Source organism: Eulemur rufifrons, chromosome 3 (assembly GCF_041146395.1).
Source record: "Eulemur rufifrons isolate Redbay chromosome 3, OSU_ERuf_1, whole genome shotgun sequence".
Lineage (NCBI taxonomy): Eukaryota > Metazoa > Chordata > Mammalia > Primates > Lemuridae > Eulemur > Eulemur rufifrons.
In genome coordinates this window covers 71,300,784-71,323,420 of record NC_090985.1, presented here as the reverse complement: position 1 = coordinate 71,323,420, position 22,637 = coordinate 71,300,784, and the positions used below count along the sequence as shown (strand labels likewise).

Here is a 22,637-nt window from a genome sequence, read left to right as displayed (position 1 = left end):
TATAATAGTAGTATATCTTTGTAGGGTATGTGTGATGTTTTGATTACAGGCATACCATGTGTATTAATCAGATCAGGGTAATTGGGGTATCCATCACCTCGGGCATTTTGTGTTTCTCAGTTTCTTTGTGTTAGGAATATTCCAATTAAACTTTTTTAGTTAAAGTATATTCTAACTTATTGCTGATTATAGTCACTTTGTTATCCTATCAAATATTGTTCATTGTATCTAACTATATTTTTATACCCATTAACCATCCTCTATTTATCACTCGCTCCCGCTACCCTTCCCAGCCTCTGGTAACCATCATTCTATTCTCTGTCTCCATGAGATCAATTGTTTTTAATATTTAGCTCCCACATATGAGTGAGAACACGTGAGATTTGTCTTCCTGTGCTTGGCTTATTTCACTTAACATAATATTCTCCCGTTCCGTCCATGTTGTTGGAAATGGCAAGATTTCATTCTTTTTGTGGCTATATAATATTCCATTGTGTACATGTGCCACAATTTCTTTATCCATTCATCCATTGATAGACTCTAAGGTTGATAATATTTCCATTGTAAAGCTGAGGAAATGGAACTCTTGTTAAACTGGTTTTTAAGTGGCAGAGCTGGGCTTGGAATCAGGTTTATCTGTTTCAAAGCCTGGACTCCTACTGTGACAACTTCCTTATGATTCACACATAGGTATGATTTGATTTAATTTGCACGGTGACCCTGTGAAGACAGTGATAGTCTACTCCTTCTCACCTGGTGATGCCAAGTTTCTTGAAAAGAGTAATTTATACTCCTGTATTTTCTCACTTGTTTACTCAGCCCATTTCAGTCTCATTTCCTTCCCCATCATGCTACCAAAACCACTCTAGTTGCTGAGTCCAATGGATGTTTCTTCAGCCCTTAACTAGCTCACCGTGGCATTTACAGTTGTTGATGTCCTTGTCCCATTTGTTCTGTGATGATTCTTTTTGCTTCTTTTACCATTCTGACTTTTTTCTTCCCTTGCAAAATCTCCTTCCTTCCTACCCCTTAACAGCAAAGGAAATAATACACTACAGACTTTAATAATAATATATCAACATTGACTCATAAATGATAACAAATGGGCCTTACTAATTTGTTAGTAATAGAGGAAACTGGGTGTGGGGTATATGGAAACTCTCTGTACGATCTTCTGAATTTTTCTGTGAATCTAAAACGGTTCTTTAAAAATTCAGTATATTAAAAATAGTTTTTTAAAAAACGGAGCTCTTACAATCCTGCGATATACAAAGTTTAAGGGACAGACAGGAAAGAGAAAACAACAAACGGGCTGACAGAAAGTGACTGCCCCGAGAGATAGGAAAACCGTAAGACAAGTTATCACAGAATTTATGTTAGGAGTGAGGAGGAAGGTGTTGTGGAGGAGTGTTTAACACTGTCAAATACTAATGCAAGTCCTGGCAGACCAAGTCTGAAAAGCACGCTGTTCCCAGAGCGAAGCCCTCCTTATTGCTGGTACTTCAGAGGAAGAACACATGTGTCCAACTGCCTGTCTCCTGTCCTCCTTCCCAGTTGCCCTACATGGAAAGCCTTGGATATTTCTGCTGGCCAGAACAACCCCCTCCCTAATTCTTCTCCTTCTGATTCTGTTTTAAAGGTCTGGATTCACCTCCCTCTCTGCTCACTCTGATTTTGTGCTCATAAGCACATCAGAAATCTTAACTCTCCCCTTCACTAACTCAGAGACTCTTTTGGGTTTTGCCTTAGGGATAAATGACATTGTGGCCATTGTCCCTTCTGTCCTTTTAGATTAGTGATCACCATCTTTTGATCCAATACCCCAATCATTAAGAAATGAGACCATCCAATATGTAAAAATAATTAATGATAAATCATATGCATTATTTTAATACATTATATATTTTTAAACATACATAAAAATTAAAATTAAAAAAGGAAGAAATTAAAATCCATCGTAGTGAATAATTTTAGATATTGTCTAGGATAGTAATCTTCCAACTGTGTTCATGTCCCCTAGGTATACAGGATGGCTTTCCAAAGGTTATGGAGATAGGAATAACTGTAAGGTGATCAGTTTCCAGATCCCGAATTCCAGTAGGTATATACTGTGCTGATACTACCTAAGAGTCTCTGAAGTCGGGGCATCATGCTGGGTTCCCCCTTTCACCTCCCTATTCACAACTGTCCCTTTTCCACCACCCTTTCTATACCGTGCTACAATGCACCGTCTTGAGGTATAAAAAACTTGAGGACACCAAACAGACCATTTAAAGCATTCGTGTCTTAGAGGACACTGAAGACTGAAAGGTTGGGAGAAGGCAGATTGACTAAAAAACCTGAAACCCTCCCACACATCCAACTGCATGCTGGAGACTCTTACAGCCCAGAAAGCTAATGGGCACGGACCAAAAATCCCAAGAAAACCCTGTTCTCTCTAGCCAAAGGAGCAGGAAGTGGCCAGCCTAGAAAACAAAACAGTCTTTCGATAATAATTGCCCTACTCCAGGCGAACAGCATGGAAAAAACTGCAATTGCACCCCGTCAGCAAAGCTGAGTGGGGAGCCCAGGTGCCCACCCTTACCCGGCTGTGAGAGTCGTCTTTCCCCCACTGCACACCACCAAGGTGGGCTCGGAGGAGGAGGCTGAGTGGGAAGCTGGGACTTTGACCACCTCTCAGCAGTAATGAGCCCTCTTCTCTGCCTTCTGTCAACTGAGACCACACAAGGAGTAGTAATGACCCCCCTGGAAGGAGAGGAGAAAAAGTTAGAAGCCAAAAAATATTCAAAGAAATAATGGCTGAAAATTTCCCAAATTTAGCAAAAGACACAAACCCACTGATTGAAGAAGTTAAGTAAACCCCAAATTAAAAAAAGAAATACTATAAAATCCAGGCCAAGACATGTCATAATCAAATTTCTGAAAAACAAAGACAAAAAAATCCTGAAAGCTGTGAGAAATAACACTTTCCCTATGAGGGAAAAGCAATTCAAATGATAGTAGATGTCTCATTAGAAACCATGGAGCCCAGAAGGAAGTGACACGGCATTTTTTTCCAGTGCTGAAAGAAAAGAAATGTCAATATAGCATTTTATATTCTGTGAAAATATCCTTCAAGAGTGAAGGAGAAATCAAGACATTCTCAAATGAAGGAAACTAAGAGCTTTTGTCACCAGCAGACCCTCAAAGAATGGCTAAACAAAGTTCTTGAAACAGAAAAGAAATGATTAAAGGAAGAATCCTGAAACAACAGAAAAGAAGAAAGAACAACAGAAAGAGAAAAAATATGCGTAAATACAATAGACACTTTCTCCTCTTGAGTTTTCTAAATTATATTTGACAGTTGAAGCAAAAACATGACACCGTCTGATGTGGTTTCCAATGTACACAAAGGAAATACTTAAAACAATTGTAAATAGAAAAGGTAAAGAAACTTAAAAGGAGTAAAGTTTTCACACTGCACTAAAACTGGTATAGCCATTCCAGAAAATAGTTTCGCAGTTTCTTAAAAAACTAAACATATTCTCACCATACAACTCAGCAATTGCACTTCTGATCATTTTTCCCAGAAAGATCAAAATTTATTTTGATATAAACATCAGTGCACAAGTGTCTATAGTAGTTTTTATTTGTAATAGCCAAAAACTAGAAAAACCAAATGCCCATCAAGAGGTGAATGGTTAAATACACTGTGGTATATCAATACTATGGATTACAACTCACCAATAAAAAGAAACAAACTATTTACATGCAACGGCTTGAATGTATTACATGTATCTCAAGGGCATTAAGCAGAGTTAAAATAGCCCAGTCGCAAAATGTCATACATTGTATGCTACCGGTTATGTATTATTCACAAAGTGGCAAAATTATAGAGTAGGAGAACAGATTCTCATTTTCCGGGCTTTGAGGTGGTGGGTGGGAAGGGAGTAGGCGTGACTAGGAAGAGGTAGCGCCCTGGAGAGCTTCTTTGCCAAACTATGTTTTTCTTAGAAGGCATTTCTCTATTTCTATCTCATGCCAGAGTGCTTAGTGAATGACAATCATTTTTCAGCTACTGCTAATGCACTAACATTTTTATTCATAGGAGAGCAATTCTTCTAACTCACCAAATTATGGATCTATATTATTTGACCATTTAGCAACTGTTAAATCAGCAGACTTTGGTAGTTATCATACAGAAGATACATTTTCGTTGTCTTCAAGATCCTTAAACAAGCTAAGGAGCAAGAGAAGCAGCTCTAAGACTGAACGGAAATGTTACAATATTGTCTGGCTTGAGCTGTTTTATCTGAGCCCACCGGGGAGCCAGTCGCTTTGGCTTTGGGGCCCCAACTCTGCTGCTTCCCAGCAGTGTGACCTTGGCAAGCCATTCAGTATCTTCAAGCCTCAGTTTTCTCATCTGTAAAGTGGTGATAATAATGGTCTTGACAGCACTGAATTGTTGTGAGGCTCGAGTGAGAACGTGCATATAATGCCTGCCACATAGTAAAAACCTCAGAGCTAGCATAAAAAAAATTTTATAGCTTAATATTTTTGAAATTGTGTCATTTACTGTATCACTGTTGTGCTGACTTTATGATTTTCACAGGTGCGGATATCAGAGTTATAGAATAATACCTTTAGAAAGGGCTAAAATAAGGATGTGTGTCTAAACCATGAGTAGTAGGAGAAAAATTAACCTGATTGCACGGGCACGAATCCTGGCTCTTTCAGTAGTGGTGAGCACTGTTATCTGAAACATGAGGGATTTGAACTAGGTGAGCACCCAGGTGTCTTTAAGCTCAGAAATTACTCAGGCAATATCAGTAACGATTTCCTTCCTAACCACTGTATGTATGACCCTGGAAGCCTATAAAGATTATAGTCTGGAAAAGGTAAACTGTCTGCTGGGCATGTTATCTCCCTGCTGCCCCAACACCCAGTGATAATTATCTACCTGGAGCAGACGTGTGATGTAGCTGGGAGAGGGGATAGGACAGAGGCACTCCCGCCCCTCACCATGGGCCAAGACCTGGGATTCTCACTTCATTTCCTGAACAACACTATGAGAACCAGTGTCATTGTCCCATTTCAGAAACAAGGCCACTCAAATAATGAGTTGAAATAAAATTGAATGGAATCTATAAAACCCTTGCTCTTTGCAATAGCTTCTCTATTAAGAAAAAATTAAACATACTCAACACACACACATGCGCACACTGCATAGGCATAGGTTTGGGTGTTAGATATGGGCTAAATCCTACCCACAACCTTGACAGGGTTGCCCATCAACACTGGCCTGATGGTCCTCTGCAAATTGGGAGTGCTAGCCGCTCACGTGCCTTTACATTGCAGGGGTGCTGTGGGGAAAAATTAAATGTCTGGAGCTTCCTAAGGATTATTAAGTGCTCGCAGTTCCCCTCTCAGGTAATTGCTTTTGAGCCATAAAGGGACAGTTAAATAAGTACTTCCATTTTAATATCATTTTGAAGAGATAAAAAGGATTCTAAAATTCCATACTGTCTAAATTTGGTATTGCTGTTCGGGAGGTGAAGAGACTTTATAGTCATGTGCTTTTTATAAAGGGATAATTGCCTGCTTCAGAAACTTCCTCAGTTAGAATTTTTATTGGGCTAAACTGTAGAAGCTCCATAATGAAGGAGCTCGCTTTCCCAGCCAGAAATGAATTCTTGCACAGGAAGTCTGTCTCCACGCAGCCACACTCCAGTGACAATGTTTCTAAGTGTCCAGGCTAATTTTCATCCAGAGAAAGGGGACATTTTTCAAGTGTATCTTGCAGCAGTGGCTGAGCCTCCCATGGCTGTCAAACCTAGAGGACCTCAGTTCATCAGTGGACTGTCCCTTCCCTCTTCTGATCTGCATGACCTCACCTTTGCAACTGCCTCTTTCTCCTCAGGCGTCTTTGCTTCTCTCCCACCTTAAAAGCACAAATTCTAAAACTAAAAATCAAAAGCTTCCTTGGCTCCTAGATCTCCACAGAGTAATGTCCCCCAGCCTTTAAGGCCAACGTGTAGTGTGAACTCTACTTTTAAGTCTCATGACTTCCATTCATTTTAAACACATAGTGGTCAGGCTTCTGCCTGCCTCCCTCTTCTCTCCCACAAACACAGCCCACTGATAGGGCTTCCACCACGATCTCAGATGACCTCATAGTTGCTGTATCCTATGGATGTCTACTTGAAGGCCTTGAATTACCGTTCTGATCACTTATTTCTAGAACTCTCTAGAATGTCCTAGAATTCTCTCCCCTGGTTCTCCTCCTCCCATCTGGTCATTCCTCTGAGTTTCCTTCAAGGTCCTGAGATGTTGGTGTTCCCCAGAATTCTCAGGGAAGAACTCTTTCCATGCCCTCTAGAAAGTGATCCTAATTATTTCTAAGACTTAGGCTTCCTCCTTTAAACTGCCCCCTCCCAACTCTCAGCTCTCCCGTTTGTAGCTGTGGCTGTCATCGTGGGCTAGATGTCGACCTCTCTGGACCTCTAGTTCCTCCTCTGTAAAATAGAGAGAATGATAATACCTACCTCACAGGGTCGTTATCATGACTAAATAAGATAACGTTTTGTACAGCACCTCACTATGTAAGTGTGTGCTTATCTCTTCTCCTGTTTTAATATTAATTACATAGCTCATAATATGCCTTTCAGCTTATTATCATTCAGTATCTTCCATTGCCCTTGACATCCAAATTTCTCCTATTGCTCAGCCCGGGCAAAGGAAAGAGACTAAATATGCCTGTGCTCTTATCTCTGGGGCTTTTCAAGTGTTCTTCCTTCTGCCTTCAAACCCTCTGTCCCCCAATTCCCAGCCCCTTTTGCCCAGGCAACTTCTACTCATCCTGAAACTCAAGTTTCAGCCTGAATGTCACTTCCCTAGGACTTCTGACCTCTGAACTGGCGTAGTGCCCAGCTACATATCCCCACACCACCCTATAATTTATTTTGCATAGCACGAGGGCTTCACTGTCATTTATTTTAAGTGACTTTTTGTCCAGTTCCTCCCTCATGTTGTATTCTCTGTGAAGGAAGGAACTGGGTCTCATTTACTTCTCCACCTCATTGCTTGGAATATTCTAGGTGCTGAGCACATGAGTGAACAAGCACATGCACTCAGAATATCCTAGACAGAGCTTATCTCAAATAAAGAAATCACATAAATGATAGACTTATGAACTCTCAGGGATCCAAGGAGGGTAGGCTAGAAAATTCACTATCTGATCTCATAGCAGAAAAGGAATACAGAGTATTTTTTAGCATTAAATTTTGAATCCTTGGTGATAGGATTCATTGCATATTCAAATACAGCAGTCCGTTTTAAAAGTAGAATAAAATGCTCTAGGTCTGTGTTTCTCAATCTTTCAAGTCGTCTCCATTTTGTTGAGCTAAACAATTTCACACCCTCACCCCCCTACCCCATCACATTTGACAATTACTGCACAGAAGCCATCTTCACCTATTCCCACCAGCCAAGGTTTTATTTAGCTTTAGTTAGTTGTCATAACATTGTCATTACACTGAATATGGCTTTTCAAATTATGATACCCCAGAGGTCAGATATTTTCCCTATCCACATCTAAATCCCAGGGTTTAAAATAAAAAGAGATTCATCTCTTTTATCTCATGTGTCTGAACAGTTTCTATTTTTTACTTGTGGGATGCTTCTTAACCTTATGCAGCTGTTTACCTAATGATTGAGTTGTCTTCTAAACCAGGTGCAGTTACATGATAGACAATGTGATTCTGCTAATGAACGGTGCATTGCAAAAGAAATCTGTGAAAGAAATTCTGGTGAAGTGCCACCCATTGGGCCGTTTCACAGAAATGGAAGCAGTCAACATTGCAGAGACACCTTCAGATCTCTTCAATGCTGTTCTGGTGGAAACACCATTAGGTACGAATACCCAAGTACTTATATAGCTGCCTGTGTATGTTATCACAGTCGTGAGAAAATGTACTTTCTGGCCAGGCATGGTGGCTCACACCTATAATGCCAGCACTTTGAGTGGCTGAGGTAGGAGGATCACTTGAGCCCAGGAATTCACAATCAGCCTTGGCTACATAGCAACACCTTGTCACTACAAAAAATAAATTAGCCAAGGATGGTGGCACATGCCTGTAGTCCCAGCTTCTTGGGAGGCTGTGGCTGGAAGATCATTCGAGCCCAGGAGTTGGAGGCTGTAGTGAGCTATGATCTCACCACTGCACTCCAGCCTGGGCGACTAAGTGAGAACCTGTCCCTAAAAAAACACAAACAAAAAAAGTAGAAAATGTACTTTCAATTCACACATTTTCCCCATGAATACAGTGTCATACCATACAGACTCCTAGAAGTGGCTGAGACATTCAGGAATCATCTAGTCTAGCTCCCTCCGTTTTCAGTTCAAGACAAGTGAAGCAATCTGCTCAGGGTCACATAAGAACCATTTGCAGCAGAGAAGGAACTGGGACTCATCTCCCAGCCTCCAAACCCTTGAACTTTATACCAGGCCATAACAAATAAAAGCTAGGACTTGTAATTCTTAAAAAATTAATTTTCTAGCCAGGCTGTATATGGTTAGTTTCTCATCCTTTCATTTTAGATTTCTGTCTACATAAGTTTGCATCTAAGGATGCATTTTGTTTTAGGAAGTTTGGGAATGCCATCTTTCTGAGGTCCTCAGAAGTGTCAAATGATCTGAAGCAACAATGAAATGAGTGTTAATTTCATTATAATTTGTCACTGACAATGGTCGTGGTATTCAAAATGCTAAAGGGATAATTTTATAAGTGTCTCGTTCATCTGATGGTGTCAGGAAATGTGGATAGAGCAATTCACTATTGATCATTTGTCAAAATAGTTGCTGTTTAAAATAGAAATTTTAAGGAAAAAAAATATTTATGTTGTCATTAAATGCTGGATGCTGAGGCAGCATCGCCTGGTGGGAAGTGGGTGAGTCTGAAACCAGACAGCCTTGAGCATGAAGCTCCGCCCAGTCCCAACAAGGAGACTTGGGGCAATTCAATTCACTCCAGTTTCCTCGTTTCAGAAATAATTGGATCTTATTATAACAGAGTTTTGAAAACTAAATAAAACACAGTTTTAGGAGAACTCAATGCCTGGCACATATAAGGCTGCAAATAGTAAACATTACTATTAGATTGGGGGTAAGGGGGATTTCAAAAAGTAAGCCTTAAGTGAGTAGTTTCAAGGTGTTGGGAGGATTGATAACTTGCTTTGTGTAATGAGCAGGGTTTAGGCTTCTCACACAACAAATGTTTAATAAATAAGAAGTCCTATCGTCCTCATTACTATCAACCCTATTGAGTCTGGATTGCGACTCCACAGTATTCTTGTCAGGGGCGAGCAGAGGGTGGTGTGTTCAGGGGACATTTTTTACAGCTTATAACTTGCTTATGATTCATTTATTTTGTGTGGCGATTTCTGCTTTTAGCTCCATTCTTTCAAGACTGTATGTCTGAAAATACCCTCGATGAACTGAATATTGAATTACTGCGCAATAAACTGTACAAGGTAATGGTTTTCCCAGATATTGTTTTTCTTGATTACACAAAACATCATAACTAGGATTCTCTATTAAAAATTACTTTGCCTGTTAGCCAACTTCTGCAATTATGAAGCTTTGCATATTTGGAATATAGCATTTATAGTTCTGGCCTGGCTTCTAGTGAAATGCATGCATGTCAGCTTTCCTCTGCCAGCAAGATTTTTGAGAAGAAATAACGTGCCCTATTCTGTATTTCTAGCTCCTTGCAGGGTACTTGGAACATAAAAGGTGTTGATTGGATGGTGGTAGGTGAATGGATAGATGAGTGGGGTGAACCATATTGATACATTTAAAGCAACCAGCGTACATGGTAAACCTTCTGTTATGCAGTATACACCTCTGTCCTCAATCCTCGTACAGAGTCCCTGAATCTCATAGCTAAGCTGCCCACATGATTTTGATCAACAGTGTGCATGCAACATACCAGAACGACCAATCTGGGGACACACAGCACCGGTACCACTTTGCTACTACTCACCATATGAGTAGTTCTGTGTACTACAGGTTGAGCAAAGTATGTCCATTTTTACTCGTACAATCATAGCATCTTTGAACGTTCTCACAGAGTAATTGAATATATACTGCCATGTCATATATATATATATGTGTGTGTGTGTGTGTGTGTGTGTGTGTTCAAACATGTGGTCCTCTCAAAAGCATTGTATTGGCTGGGTGTGGTGGCTCACACCTGTAATCCCAGCACTTTGGGGGGTTGAGGTGGGAGGATCATGTGAGCCCAGGAGTCTGAGGTTGCAGTGAGCTATGATGACGCCACTGCACTCCAGCCTGGGCAATAGAGCCAGACCCTGTCTCTAAAAATAAATGAATAAATAAAGAGCATTGTATTGCAGGCACTTTTCCTTTTTGTAATGAGACCTATGGGTTTAGAGGAGGCATCCCTGAGACCTAACCAATAGAAGGCACTAAGCAATTGATAATGGATTCACTTAATCCACTCAGCAAAACTATGATGTCTATGCTATCCCCAGTCCTCAGATGAGAAAGCAGAGGCATGGAGAGGTAAGTTTTCTTAGCAGAAGCCAGTTGCTAGTAAGCATTAGAGTTGGGATTTAAACACAAGCAATCTGACCCCGTGGCCCAGACTTTCTGCCTTTCCAATATATCTCCATGCTCAAAGCCATCCCAAATGTGTCTCTCAGAGAGTAAATGTCAGCAGAGGGCTGAACCTAACATATTTGCTGAGCTCAGAAAAGAATTTGTTTGTTAGAATAGCAAGAATTAATCATGTGAAACAATCCAAAAATCATGCAAAAAAAAGTGTTTGTTAAGTAAAGTTACGATAAGTACAATTTTGTTCTTTTATGGAATTCTTTCTAGTTTGTGCATAGTCTGTGCAACATGCTGCAACGTGAAACTTCTACCAAATTTATTATAAAATATCTCCCCATGGGAGAAGTAATTCAATTTCCATTAAGGCATTTAATAAACCATGAAAAGTTGATCTAGAAATTTCTAAAAGGAAAATATATTCATTTTATTGTTTATCTTTCTTCTCTTTCAGTCTTACCTTGAGGCATTCTACAAATTCTGTAAGAATCATGGTGATGTCACAGCAGAAGTTATGTGTCCTATTCTTGAGGTAAGAAAGAGTTCTTAATAATGTGCTTACATACATCTCATTGTTTTAACCCTGCTTAGATTTTTTTATCTTAGAATATTCTTTATCTAGAAATAAAATAAACAGTATATCAATTGATGTCTTTGGTTAAGAGTAGTATTTTCCAAATTTTCTACATAGAAGAGTTATTTTGAAATTAGAAAAGAATAATTCTTATGAAAGTTTAGTCATGATTCATTTTGATGTAGTATGTAAAAGTAGATTATAAATAATTAAAAATTTAGGATACTATGAGCAATGAGTAGACTATAGGTACTGAGAGTAATTACCCAAATTCTCTCCAGTGAGGGAAGATTGAGCACCTGGGAACCCCACAACTGGGCACCAGAGTCCACTGTGGCTTCATCCACAGAGACATCATTCCTTATATAATCCTAACATGAAGGCTGCCCCAAGCAACTCATGAGCAGGAAGACTTTGGTTAGGCAACTCACAGTTGGCATGCTCATTTAATTATGCATCAAATGCCACCATTGCTGTCTACCTCTGTAAGTTGATGTTGTACTCTTTCTAGTTCCTGTATATCACTACAGATTTTGTCTGTGCTCAGAGGTCCCCTTGTGTGGGAATGTTGATCTGGAAGTGCATGGGAGTTTGGGGACAGAGATCAGGGCATCCTAGGCATAGTTTGCCCTGACTGTGTGTTTTACCATCTCTCTTGCTGGTTTCCTAAGTCACTTGAACAGGGGTGGGGGGGGAACCACTCTCGGCTTTTCTAAGCCTTTGCTTTGCCCTGTGAAGCTAAGTTTTATCAAAAGGATATTTTAAATCATTAGATTATCTGTTATGGAGGCTTCACTGGTGGGTAGATATTTAGGTAGCTCAAAGATTTCTGATTTCAAGAACGACCTAATAAGTATTGCCCTTTAAGCAAAAAGGAAAAAAAAAAAAAAACAATTAACTTCATCTGCATATATTTTAACCTAATGTTCTGAAACTGCGTATGATAAAATTAGTTCCCCATGAAATATCTAATCATTAAAATTTTATGGTTAATGATACTTTGCTATCCCCTGTTGAAATTCTTAAAATAAAGCCAAAACAGTCCTTGAAGTAAAAGTCTTATCACTGAAGAACTCCAAAAAATGTTTTTAACCTTATCTATATTACACAGGAAGTGAACATCGAATACATAAATGACATTTTTTATGACATACTAAATGTCAGAAAGTGAGGTAGTCTCTTTCAGACATGCTAGTCATATAAATCACGTAAGTAAGCCTATGAAGCTCTCTCCTTTATTTTCATAAATTCAATTATCAGCCACACTGTAAGAAGCTATATTATCTATGGTTTAAAAGTAGAGTTTCTACTCAGCATTATTCCTATAGGTTAGAAACGGTTTGTGTATTTTATACCCACAAAATTTGTGAAATAAAAGTTATGTCAAAACTCATTAACCTTACAAAGGATGAACAGTAGCACTATTAATAGCTAACATTTACTCTGTGCTAGATGCTATTCTGAGTGCTGTACATACATGAATTCACTTGGACTTTAAAACCACACAAAATGGGCATTTTTCAGGAGGGACAACCGAGGCACACAGAGCAGGCCAGAAACTTGCCTGGCTTGTCACAGCTAGTAAGTCCGGATTTGGATCCAGGCAGGTGGCTCCAGCTTCTATATGCTTCCTCACTATGCCATATCGCCTCTGCTTTGACTTCACCATTCACAACTCTTTTATATAAAGCATGTGCTAATTCATAAGGCAGATCATACTGTGAGTCCTGTAAAAATCAGAAATAGGTAAGAATTATGTTCTCAGTAATGTAAAAAAAGGCAGCATAGTATTAGAAAAATGCTTATCACTGGGATGATTTGATCAAACTACTATATGCCTAGTGTTCTCACTGTCCCCTTCTAAATCTCATGATACCATCAGATTAGATTAGATTTTTTTCAAACAGTATTAAAAATAAAAATCTGTTCACCTATCTTTATATATTTATATAGAAATATCAGCAACATATGGCATGCCATTATAATCTTTGTAATGATAAGATCAAATGGATGTCAGTTTTACATAAATATTTTAGATCATGTAATTACCTCCCTTTTATTTGCATAGTTATAGAGCACTTACAGTATATAAATTCTGTATATATTCTCATTTAATCACATTTGACTGGAGCATTCAAAAGACCTAATATGGTAGAAGAGAGTGTTAACCTGGGATTGCATGTGAAATTTTGACCTAATTACAAGATTGTAACTTCATATGAGAAAAAAGAAATTGACTTATTCAAGGCAAATGCCCTGTAGTATACTGTTTGCCCTTTATTCCTGCTCTTCTGTCCATGTGGTTAATGGGACGGTGACAAATAAGCACAGAATATATTGGTTTTATCGCTACTGGTCAGTACAGTAGCGATAAAAAAGATGCTAATAAAGCTGGGCTCCATTCCAGTTCACTTCACTCTCTTCCGTTGCCATCGACACCTCCACCCACGGCTCCTGCCAAGTGTACCCTTCTTCCTGTAAGGAACTGGGGAGAACGTGTGACCCTATCAGTCTCTACAATGTGCAACTGATAATGATTTTGAACAAGTCCACAGGACATTGTTATCTCTTGCAACAACAACAAAAAATAAGCTATGGTTTTAAAATGAATGAGTTTTTGTAGGGAAGAGTGAAAGTAAAGGCATAGGACCTGTGACACACACCATATCACCCAGTGTGCCAACCCTCTGTAAAGGAGACGGGAGGTAAGTCAAACCAATACCGCCCCATTTAGTCTCCTAATCAGATGCTGTGTCAAACTCTGCTAGGTATGATCAAAGAACAGTCCTTATACAATTCTAAAATAATAGTTCTCTTCACTAAGAGGCTACCCACACTCACATGCCAAGGGCCTCTATACTAGAAGAGTAAGGTAGATATAGAGTCAGTTATAATAAAAGGAAAATTGAATATAATAGGTGTGCAATGAAAATCATATTCAGTTAGGGAAGGAAGAGAGGGCTTGTTATGAAAAAGATGGCATTTGGTGGGACCCTCAAATGCAGATAAGATTTCAACATGCAGAGTTCTGGAATGGAGTTACATGCATGGTGGGCAAGGGAAGAAGTAGTAACAAGGACAAGGTGTTGGAAAGTGTACGTACGGAGTGTTCAGACAACCTATTGTATCAGTGTCCTCTCTTCATGTTCTCTTCCAGCTACCCGGTTATCCACACTTCTCCGATTGCTTCCCCAGAGTTGGCGCTATAACCATGCCTCCAAAGCATCCTGCAGCTCCCTCCTCTGGCATGGCCTCTGCTGTCTTGCATGTCTGCAGTGCTGCCTATCCTGCCCTATTTCGCTCCTTAAGATCTTAATATCTGACCGGGCGCAGTGGCTCACGCCTGGAATCCTAGCACTCTGGGAGGCCGAGACAGGCAGATCGTTTGAGCTCAGGAGTTCGAGACCAGCCTGAGCAAGAGCAAGACCCCCATCTCTACTAAAAAAAAAAAAAAGAAAGAAAGAAAGAAATTAGCTGGACAACTAAAAATATATAGAAAAATTAGCCGGGCATGGTGGCACATGCCTGTAGTCCCAGCTACTCCTGAGACTGAGGCAGTAGGATCCCTTGAGCCCAGGAGTTTGAGATTGCTGTGAGCTGACGCCACGGCACTCTAGCTGGAGCAACAGAGTGAGACTCTGTCTCAAAAAAAACATCTTAACATCCTAGAACCAGAGAGCACATTAAAGAACACGTGGGACAATTACCTCCAGTGTTGCTCCTCCTGCCCTAATTTTTGTTTTAAGGTTTCTTATTGCCATGAAATCTTCCTCTTGCGTTTCTTCTGTTATCCCAAGAAGGCCTAAAATTACTGACAGGTCTGGTTATATTCAGTAGCCAGAGGCACATGCCTTTGTTTCCAAATAAGGCCACTCTCTACTTTTCAGCTCACCCATAATTTCCAGGAGAGCACTCAGAAGGATCAGATGGAACTAACTCTCACACTCCTTCTGATGGGGAACACCTGTTCCAACAAAGGAGTGCCAGTAAAATCTGTTGCAGGTCTAGTTTTGTTATTGGTTAATTAGTCAAAAGCTGATTAGAGGATAGTGTGTAGCAATTCTTTTCAGCTTTGATGTGCATGCAAATAACCTTGGAATCTTGTGAAAATGCAGATTCTGGCTCAGTAGGACTGGGCAGTGTCCTGAGACTCTGCATTTTTCATGAGCTTCCAGGTGATGTCAAAGCTAGTGAGCCATGAAACACACTTTGGATAGCAACATTGTGCAGAATATTGTAGAGTTTCAAAAGTAAAATCAGAGACCATTCTGTTAGATTCAATAAGCAGTTAAGATTTTCTTATGTGTCAGGCACGGGCTATTCAAAAAGGAACAAGGAACAAGAGAGAAATGGTTCCTCGAAGATTTTAGAGTATAGTGGGGAGAAAAATACAGGTACAGATTTCAAATAATGTGGTAAGCGCAGGGTACTTTGGATACCTAGAGAAGAGTTGCTTAGCCCAAGGACACTATGGCAAACACCGTGGCAGGCAGAGAAGGAGCCCTGAAGGATAGACTGAGATAGAACGGCCAGTGGGTAGAAGGAGAACCAAGAGAGTAGAAACCTGCAGACCAAAGGAACAGAAGAGAAATTTCCAGAAAGACTGAGTGCTTAGATGAAATAGAGAGACCTGATGAGGGGATGGAAGCTCAGGTGCCTGATGGTGTTCAGCACAGAGAAGACAGTCCGTAAGTATACACTGACCTACCTGGAAGGTCAGGAAGCCAACCCCAGCACCTTCCAAAGAAGAAAACTTAGGTCTTGAGAGGAAGATAACTTGCCCTAAGCCACATAATTCTTAGCTACAGGGTTAGATTTGTTGATACCTACCCTAGCACATTAAAAAAGAAAACCAAAACCATGAAAGTATAAACAGATGGTCAGTAGCCTAAAGTTTCATTATGTAAATAGTTATGCCGACATCCAACAATTAAAAAGGGATATTAACATATATGACTTGCACTTTTTGTTCCAAACACAATGCTAGACACTTCCACTTAACATTATCTGGTTCTATCCCTGAATGAACCCTGAGAAGTAGATATTATTCCCATTTTTATGAAAGAGACATTTTGTAATGCCAGTGTCTACGTGATGGAGACACATAAGTAACTCATTGCAGAGTGCCTGGGAAATAAAACTTAGTGGGATTTCAGGAGTCATAGGTCATCATTGCTGCTGTGTGATAACTGGCAAGCAGTTATTCCATTACAAGAAGAAACTAAGGGAACATTAATAACACATGTCTGCATTATAATTAGACACACATCCAGAAAGGAAAGAAAAGCACTTCAGAAATGAACTTGTCTATTTAGGGTTCTGTTTATAACACTTAGTAGTTTATTAGATTTCACTGATTTTGTCTTGCAAATTCAGTTTGAAGCCGACAGACGTGCTTTTATCATCACTCTTAACTCCTTTGGCACTGAATTGAGCAAAGAAGACCGGGAGACCCTCTACCCTACAATCGGCAAGCTCTATCCTGAGGGGTTGCGCCTGTTGGCACAAGCGGAAGACTTTGACCAGATGAAGAGAGTAGCGGATCATTATGGAGTGCGTGGTGACACGGGGTTCCCTAAGCACCTGATGGTATTCCATCACATGTGCCTTAGAAGCTCACATATCAAATTTCCCCTTCCTATCACAAGAAGTTACGATATTTGTAAGGTAGCAAGCAGTGTCTCTTGCTGTTAAGTATCTCTTCCAAAGAAATACTTCAAATTTCTAGCCCAAGCTAGTATTTTTTAAGGTTCCTGCCAACCAAGTACTTGTTTAAATCTCCAAGGAGTGATCATGTGAGCACTCCTGTTGAAGTGCTTGATAAAGCAAGTTCCCCAAGAGACCGGTGCAGTGTTCTGGAAATGTGAGGTCATGTCAAAGTTATACAAAATAGCCTGGACCGGCAGTTCTTTTAGGTGCCCACTGGGGAAATGGGGTTAGGTACAGAACATCCAGGTGAACTACGTGGGAGAATATGGATATATTGGTTGATCCACTCCTTTTGCTGAGTGGCCAGAAATTGGGGAAGGAAAGATGGCTGCTCTATCCTCCCCCTACTCCAGCATCCAACTGCTCTCGGAGAGCCTGAAGCTCCTCAGTTCAAAGCTATACTCCTTACCTCTGATTCCATTCCCTCGGACTTGCACACAGTTACAGGCACACCCTCCAGGCAACTTTTCCAGGACCTTCTAGTCATTGTTGACACTCATCTTTTCCAATGGATTTCTGAAGCACTCCAGGAAAGATAGAAGCCAGCAAACAATGCATAAACCTTCATAACATCTCGTACATAATTGCATGACACTCTTTAACATAACATTAAAATTTGCGTTTCTTCCCAAATTCCATGCCATCCATGCTTAAAATTGTATGTGAATTCTATCAATTGTCATTTCAAAGAACCCATGAACCCATACTGATCAAATCACAAACATTCACTGAGTCTCTGTAATGTACCTAGCTGGCCCTGAGAACCTACGTGTGGAAATGAGCTCAAACAGAACATATTGAGAATAGAATTGCCTTGTATCCCTGAATAAACCAATAGGCTAGAATTTCATCCACACTCTTTTTATTTGGATTTTCTTTTTTTTTTTTTTTTTTTTTTTTTGTGGTTCTCAGGAAGCCAAAGGTCCTATTAAAAAAAAAAAAAAATTCAGGCCTTCTGGTATAGATTTTCAAAAAATCGACTTGCAATCTCTATATTGCAGAGAAAAATATGTTCACATACATTTATGAGAAATGAAAATTTCTTTAAAATTAATCTGTCTTTGTTTCTAAGGTATACAAGCCTTTGTTCGAGGCTGTAGGTGGCAATGGGGGAAAGACGTTGGAGGACGTGTTTTATGAGCATGAGGTATGAAATGCTATTAGCTTATGTTTTTATTACTGCGGATTTTAAATCTTTTCTTACCTTGGGTTTTCTTTTTATAGTTGATCAAGCCAATAGATTAGGCACATTCATAGCTTGAAGGTCAACAGTGTGTTAATAAGGGTGACTGTAGAGCCAGGGCCCTGTGGCTCATATATGATGGCTTCACACGGAACTGTCCTATCTGTTGTGCACAGAGTCAAGCTCTGGAAGGAATGCAGCTATTCCAAAACTGATTAACTGGAGAAGCAAAGTTAGGATGTCCTCATGATCAAATATCGGCTCTTCTTGCTCCAGTGCATCTCACTCTCTAATCCATCTCTCCTTCAAGAAGGGTTTACCCATGGTTATAACTCATGGGCACAATTATAATACTTAGGAATTAATCATGTGGAAATCCATTCAGAGAGTCTAGATTATTCCTTCCCACCCCCCCCCACCCCACCCCCCAAAGCAAAAAAGTACTTAATTCATTTGTAGTCAATTCCTGGGATACTATGCAGTTTAACAAAATGCTTTTTTTTTTTTTTTTTTGTACCAGTTGAAGTCCCCTAAATGTAAAGCTTGTCTAGTATATTCTATTCATTTTCATGAAATCATTGGCCTTGGCCTTTCCATCTCAGTTTGATTGAAACTAACAGAGAACCCTGAAATCTACCCAAACTTTAGGGTTAGGCTGGCTCCTGAACCTTCCTGTAATATCTACCCTTTAGATATTTTCCAACAGCTCTCTGGCATCTGTCATAGAAGTAAAAGTATTAGGGTTGTTTTAAAATTCTACACTACCGCACCACTGCTGCAAAGGAGGCTGTTAAAGAATCTGCCCTTGGCAGGAAAAATGACTCACTAGTCCTGAGAACAGAGACAGCCTCCACTTTCTAACTACTTTGCTTGAGGTTTTCAGAGCTGCATAAGGGACTCAGTACCTCTTCTTCTTTCCATTCTAAATACTGAAATAGAAAAGAATAAAGGAATTGTTCTATTTTAGATTTTAGTTAAAAGATTTTTTTTTTTTTTTGAAAATTTTCTTTTGCTCATTTAACTTCTGCAGAAAAAGACAATTTGACTGTATAGAAAGTCGTGGCAGTGTCCCAGGAAAGCTCATAACAACACTCAGACTGAATCCCAGGGACCTGTGACATTGCCCTTGAGGGGAGTTAGACAGCCTAAAAGCCTTTTTAAAATTTTGAAATTTGTGGCCAAAAAGAAATACTTTACCTAAATGAGACAATTCCACTAGCTAGAAGCCAGATAAATATTATTACAAAGTTACACACACACTTCAAAGTTCTCCTAAGAATCTTTGTGCTAGCAATGTTGTTAAGATTTGGAGCTTGTCTGGTGATTCTACAAACTTACTTTTATAGCTACTGTTGTCTACATTTATCTGCAGAGTGACATTTTCTCTTTTAGAACTTGCTGAAGTGCCACAGTTTTCCTCTAGTTGGCTCAATTAGGACATTGTCTATTTAAATACAAATAAACATTGCACAAGCACGAGCCAGTCTGTAGCTTAATATTATTTCATAAGTGTAGTATATTCCAAATAAGTTGATGATCTATGTTATTTGTTTCCTTCCTCAGGTACAAATAAATGTGCTGGCATTCAACAGACAATTCCACTATGGTGTGTTTTATGCATACGTAAAGCTGAAGGAACAAGAAATGAGAAATATCGTGTGGATAGCAGAATGCATTTCACAGAGACATCGAACTAAAATCAACAGTTACATTCCAATTCTGTAACCTGCAGGGGTCAAGGGAGGCTCAAAGGCAGAAAGACATAAATGTTACAGGAAAGTTATTGAGGAAAATAAAAGAAATTGTGTTATATTATCTAGGTTACACAAAAATAAGCCACACTGCACCTTCATGAATTGCAAATCCACTAGAAATACACTAGTGCAACCCTCAAACAAAGCATTTCTTTTGTTTCAGTAGCCTTAAATCTTGTTTCCACATTTATGTGTCATTCTTCGCTGGGCCTTAGACATTAATTTTAATTAACCCTATGGTACCTTTCCTATTCTTGTTTAAACGTGTTAAAAATTGGACCTAATAAAAATATTTTATTCTTGCTTTCGCTTGCTTCTCTAAAGGCCCACGTACTGAAAGTGTACTTTATTTTTTAACTGTCTGTTCCTTCCCTAGGTCCACCAAAACCCAAGGCTATATGTAGCCAGCATGGACCACATTTGATGGGAAATGTTGCAGGTTTTTTCTAGTACACTTGATCTGGTAGGCTTGAGAAAACAACACAATTTCACATCATATTCCCTAGATGCAAGTAGTGTTCAATTTGTTAATAAATTAGTTTCTCACACCTTTCTTTAAATAAAAGGCATATATCTCTTTCCTTTTTCAAATTTTTATTTATATAAATTTGTGGGGTGCAAGTATAACTTTATTACCTGGATATATTGCATAGTGGTAAAGTTAGGGCTTTCAGGATATCCATCACCTGAATAATGTACGTTGTACCCACGAAGTAATTTCTGATTATCCCATCCCCCCACCTTCTGAGTCTCCACTGTTTATCATTCCACACTCTAAGTCCACGTGTGCACATTATTTAGCTCCCACTTGTAAGCAAGAACATGTGGTATTTATCTTTCTGTGCCTGAGTTGTTTCACTTAAGATAATGGCCTCTAGTTCCATCCATGTTGCTGCAAAAGACATAATTTCATTCTTTTTATGGCTAAATAATATTCCATTGTGTATGTATACCACATTTTCTTTATTCAGGCATTCACTGATGGACACTTAGATTGATTCCGTATCTTTGCTATTGTGAATAGTGCTGTGATAAACAAAGAAGTAGAGTATCTTTTTTAATATAATGATTTTTTTTTCCCTTTGAGTAGATACCCAGAAGTGGGATTGCTGGATCAAATGGGAGTTCTATTTTCAGTTCTTTGAAAAATCTCCATACCGTTTTCCACAGAGGTTGTATTCATTTACATTGCCAGCAACAGCATATAGGAGTTCTCTTTTCTCCACACCCTGGGCAACATCTGTTATTTTTTGTCTTTTTAATGATAGCCATTCTGACTGTCTCATTGTGGTTTTAATTTGAATTTCAATGATAATTACTGATTTGGGGCATTTTTTCATTTATTTGTTGGCCATTTGTCTCCTTTTGAAAAATGTCTGTTCATGTTTTTTGCCCACTTTTTTTTTTTTTTTTTTTTTTTTTTTTGAGACAGAGTCTCACTCTGTCGCCCGGGCTAGAGTGAGTGCCGTGGCGTCAGTCTAGCTCACAGCAACCTCAAACTCCTGGGCTTAAGCGATCCTCCTGCCTCAGCCTCCCGAGTAGCTGGGACTACAGACATGCACCACCATGCCCGGCTAATTTTTTCCTCTATATATTTTTAGTTGGCCATATAATTTCTTTCTATTTTTAGTAGAGACGGGGTCTCGCTCTTGCTCAGGCTGGTCTCGAACTCCTGACCTCGAGCAATCCACCCGCCTCGGCCTCCCAGAGTGCTAGGATTACAGGCGTGAGCCACCGCACCCGGCCTTTTGCCCACTTTTTAATAGAACTTTTTGTTGTTGTTGAGTTATTTGAGTTCCTTGTAAATTCTGTATATTAGTCCCCTGTCAGATGCATAGTTTGCAAATCTCTCTTTCTTCTGGTCCCTTCATACTTTACCTGAGAAGAAAATAACCTCACTAATTGTATTTTATTCATTCAGAGACAAAAATTATAGGTCCAGTTTGCAGGGCATGGATTCTTCATAAAACTTCAGTAGAACTGGTACATAGAGCTATCCAGAAAAATGAGAAGCAACAAAACACTGTTCAAGTCTTTCCTTTAAATATTAATATAAAGGGTATTCCTAAATATAAAATCTGTATTTGATGTTTTAAAAATTAGACATATATATATTTGAGAGTTCTTCAAAGGTGAATATTTACAGATAGTATTATATATACTGAAATCTGGAATTAGGTGCACAGACCAAGGAGTAAATACATTCGTCTGCAAAAATCCAACGTTTTTTAGAAAAATATTTTAGTAATTTTAGTGAAAAGAACTTTCAAGCATAAGGAAAATAGTGGGTCACAGGGCCAAGAGGAAAGCCAACTGCCCAGCCTCACACCCATGGAGGGGGCCCAGCCCACGCCTGAGTCCTGGTTGTATCCGAGGCTGCCTTGTTGGGGGTTCAGTGCAGGCCCACTGGTCAAGTGTGGTCTCTGCTCTGGAAAGCACCTTCCCTGCCTTGCTCGGGCTGCTGTCCTTCACACTAAGGCTTGAACCCAGAGACATTTATATTTTACATTTTAACCTGTGATGTCTGCAGTTGCAGGTTTAAGGCTTAGGCCTTCTTAAAAGGTTGGAAGCAAAGATGCTGATAGGAAGGGGTAGCTTAGAAAAGGTCATGGAGATAATTCTCTGACTATCCCCATCCCATCTCTGCATGATATGGGTAGGGGCCCTTAGTGCCCACAAGTCTGCAGGCTGAAATTAAACTCCCTTTCCATGTAGATAAACAGAGAAGACTGCAATCCTTCCAGTTCCTTGCCCAGCCACCCGGAAGTCCAACCATTGTGTGAACATAGAAGAGAGGAACTTCCC

The 22,637-nt window shown here is 39.6% G+C and overlaps 1 protein-coding gene across 1 annotated transcript in view; it reads left to right on the top strand.

The window, feature by feature from the left end:
- Window positions 1-19,803, top strand: part of ATP6V0D2 (ATPase H+ transporting V0 subunit d2) — a 44,468-nt gene extending 24,665 nt beyond the window's left edge. The window contains exons 3-8 of the mRNA XM_069466263.1: window positions 7,712-7,890; window positions 9,431-9,510; window positions 11,067-11,144; window positions 16,563-16,739; window positions 17,968-18,042; window positions 19,642-19,803. Of these exons, the coding sequence (XP_069322364.1) occupies window positions 7,712-7,890; window positions 9,431-9,510; window positions 11,067-11,144; window positions 16,563-16,739; window positions 17,968-18,042; window positions 19,642-19,803 (751 nt within the window). The remainder of the gene's footprint in view (window positions 1-7,711; window positions 7,891-9,430; window positions 9,511-11,066; window positions 11,145-16,562; window positions 16,740-17,967; window positions 18,043-19,641) is intronic.
- The last annotated feature ends 2,834 nt before the right edge of the window (window positions 19,804-22,637 follow it).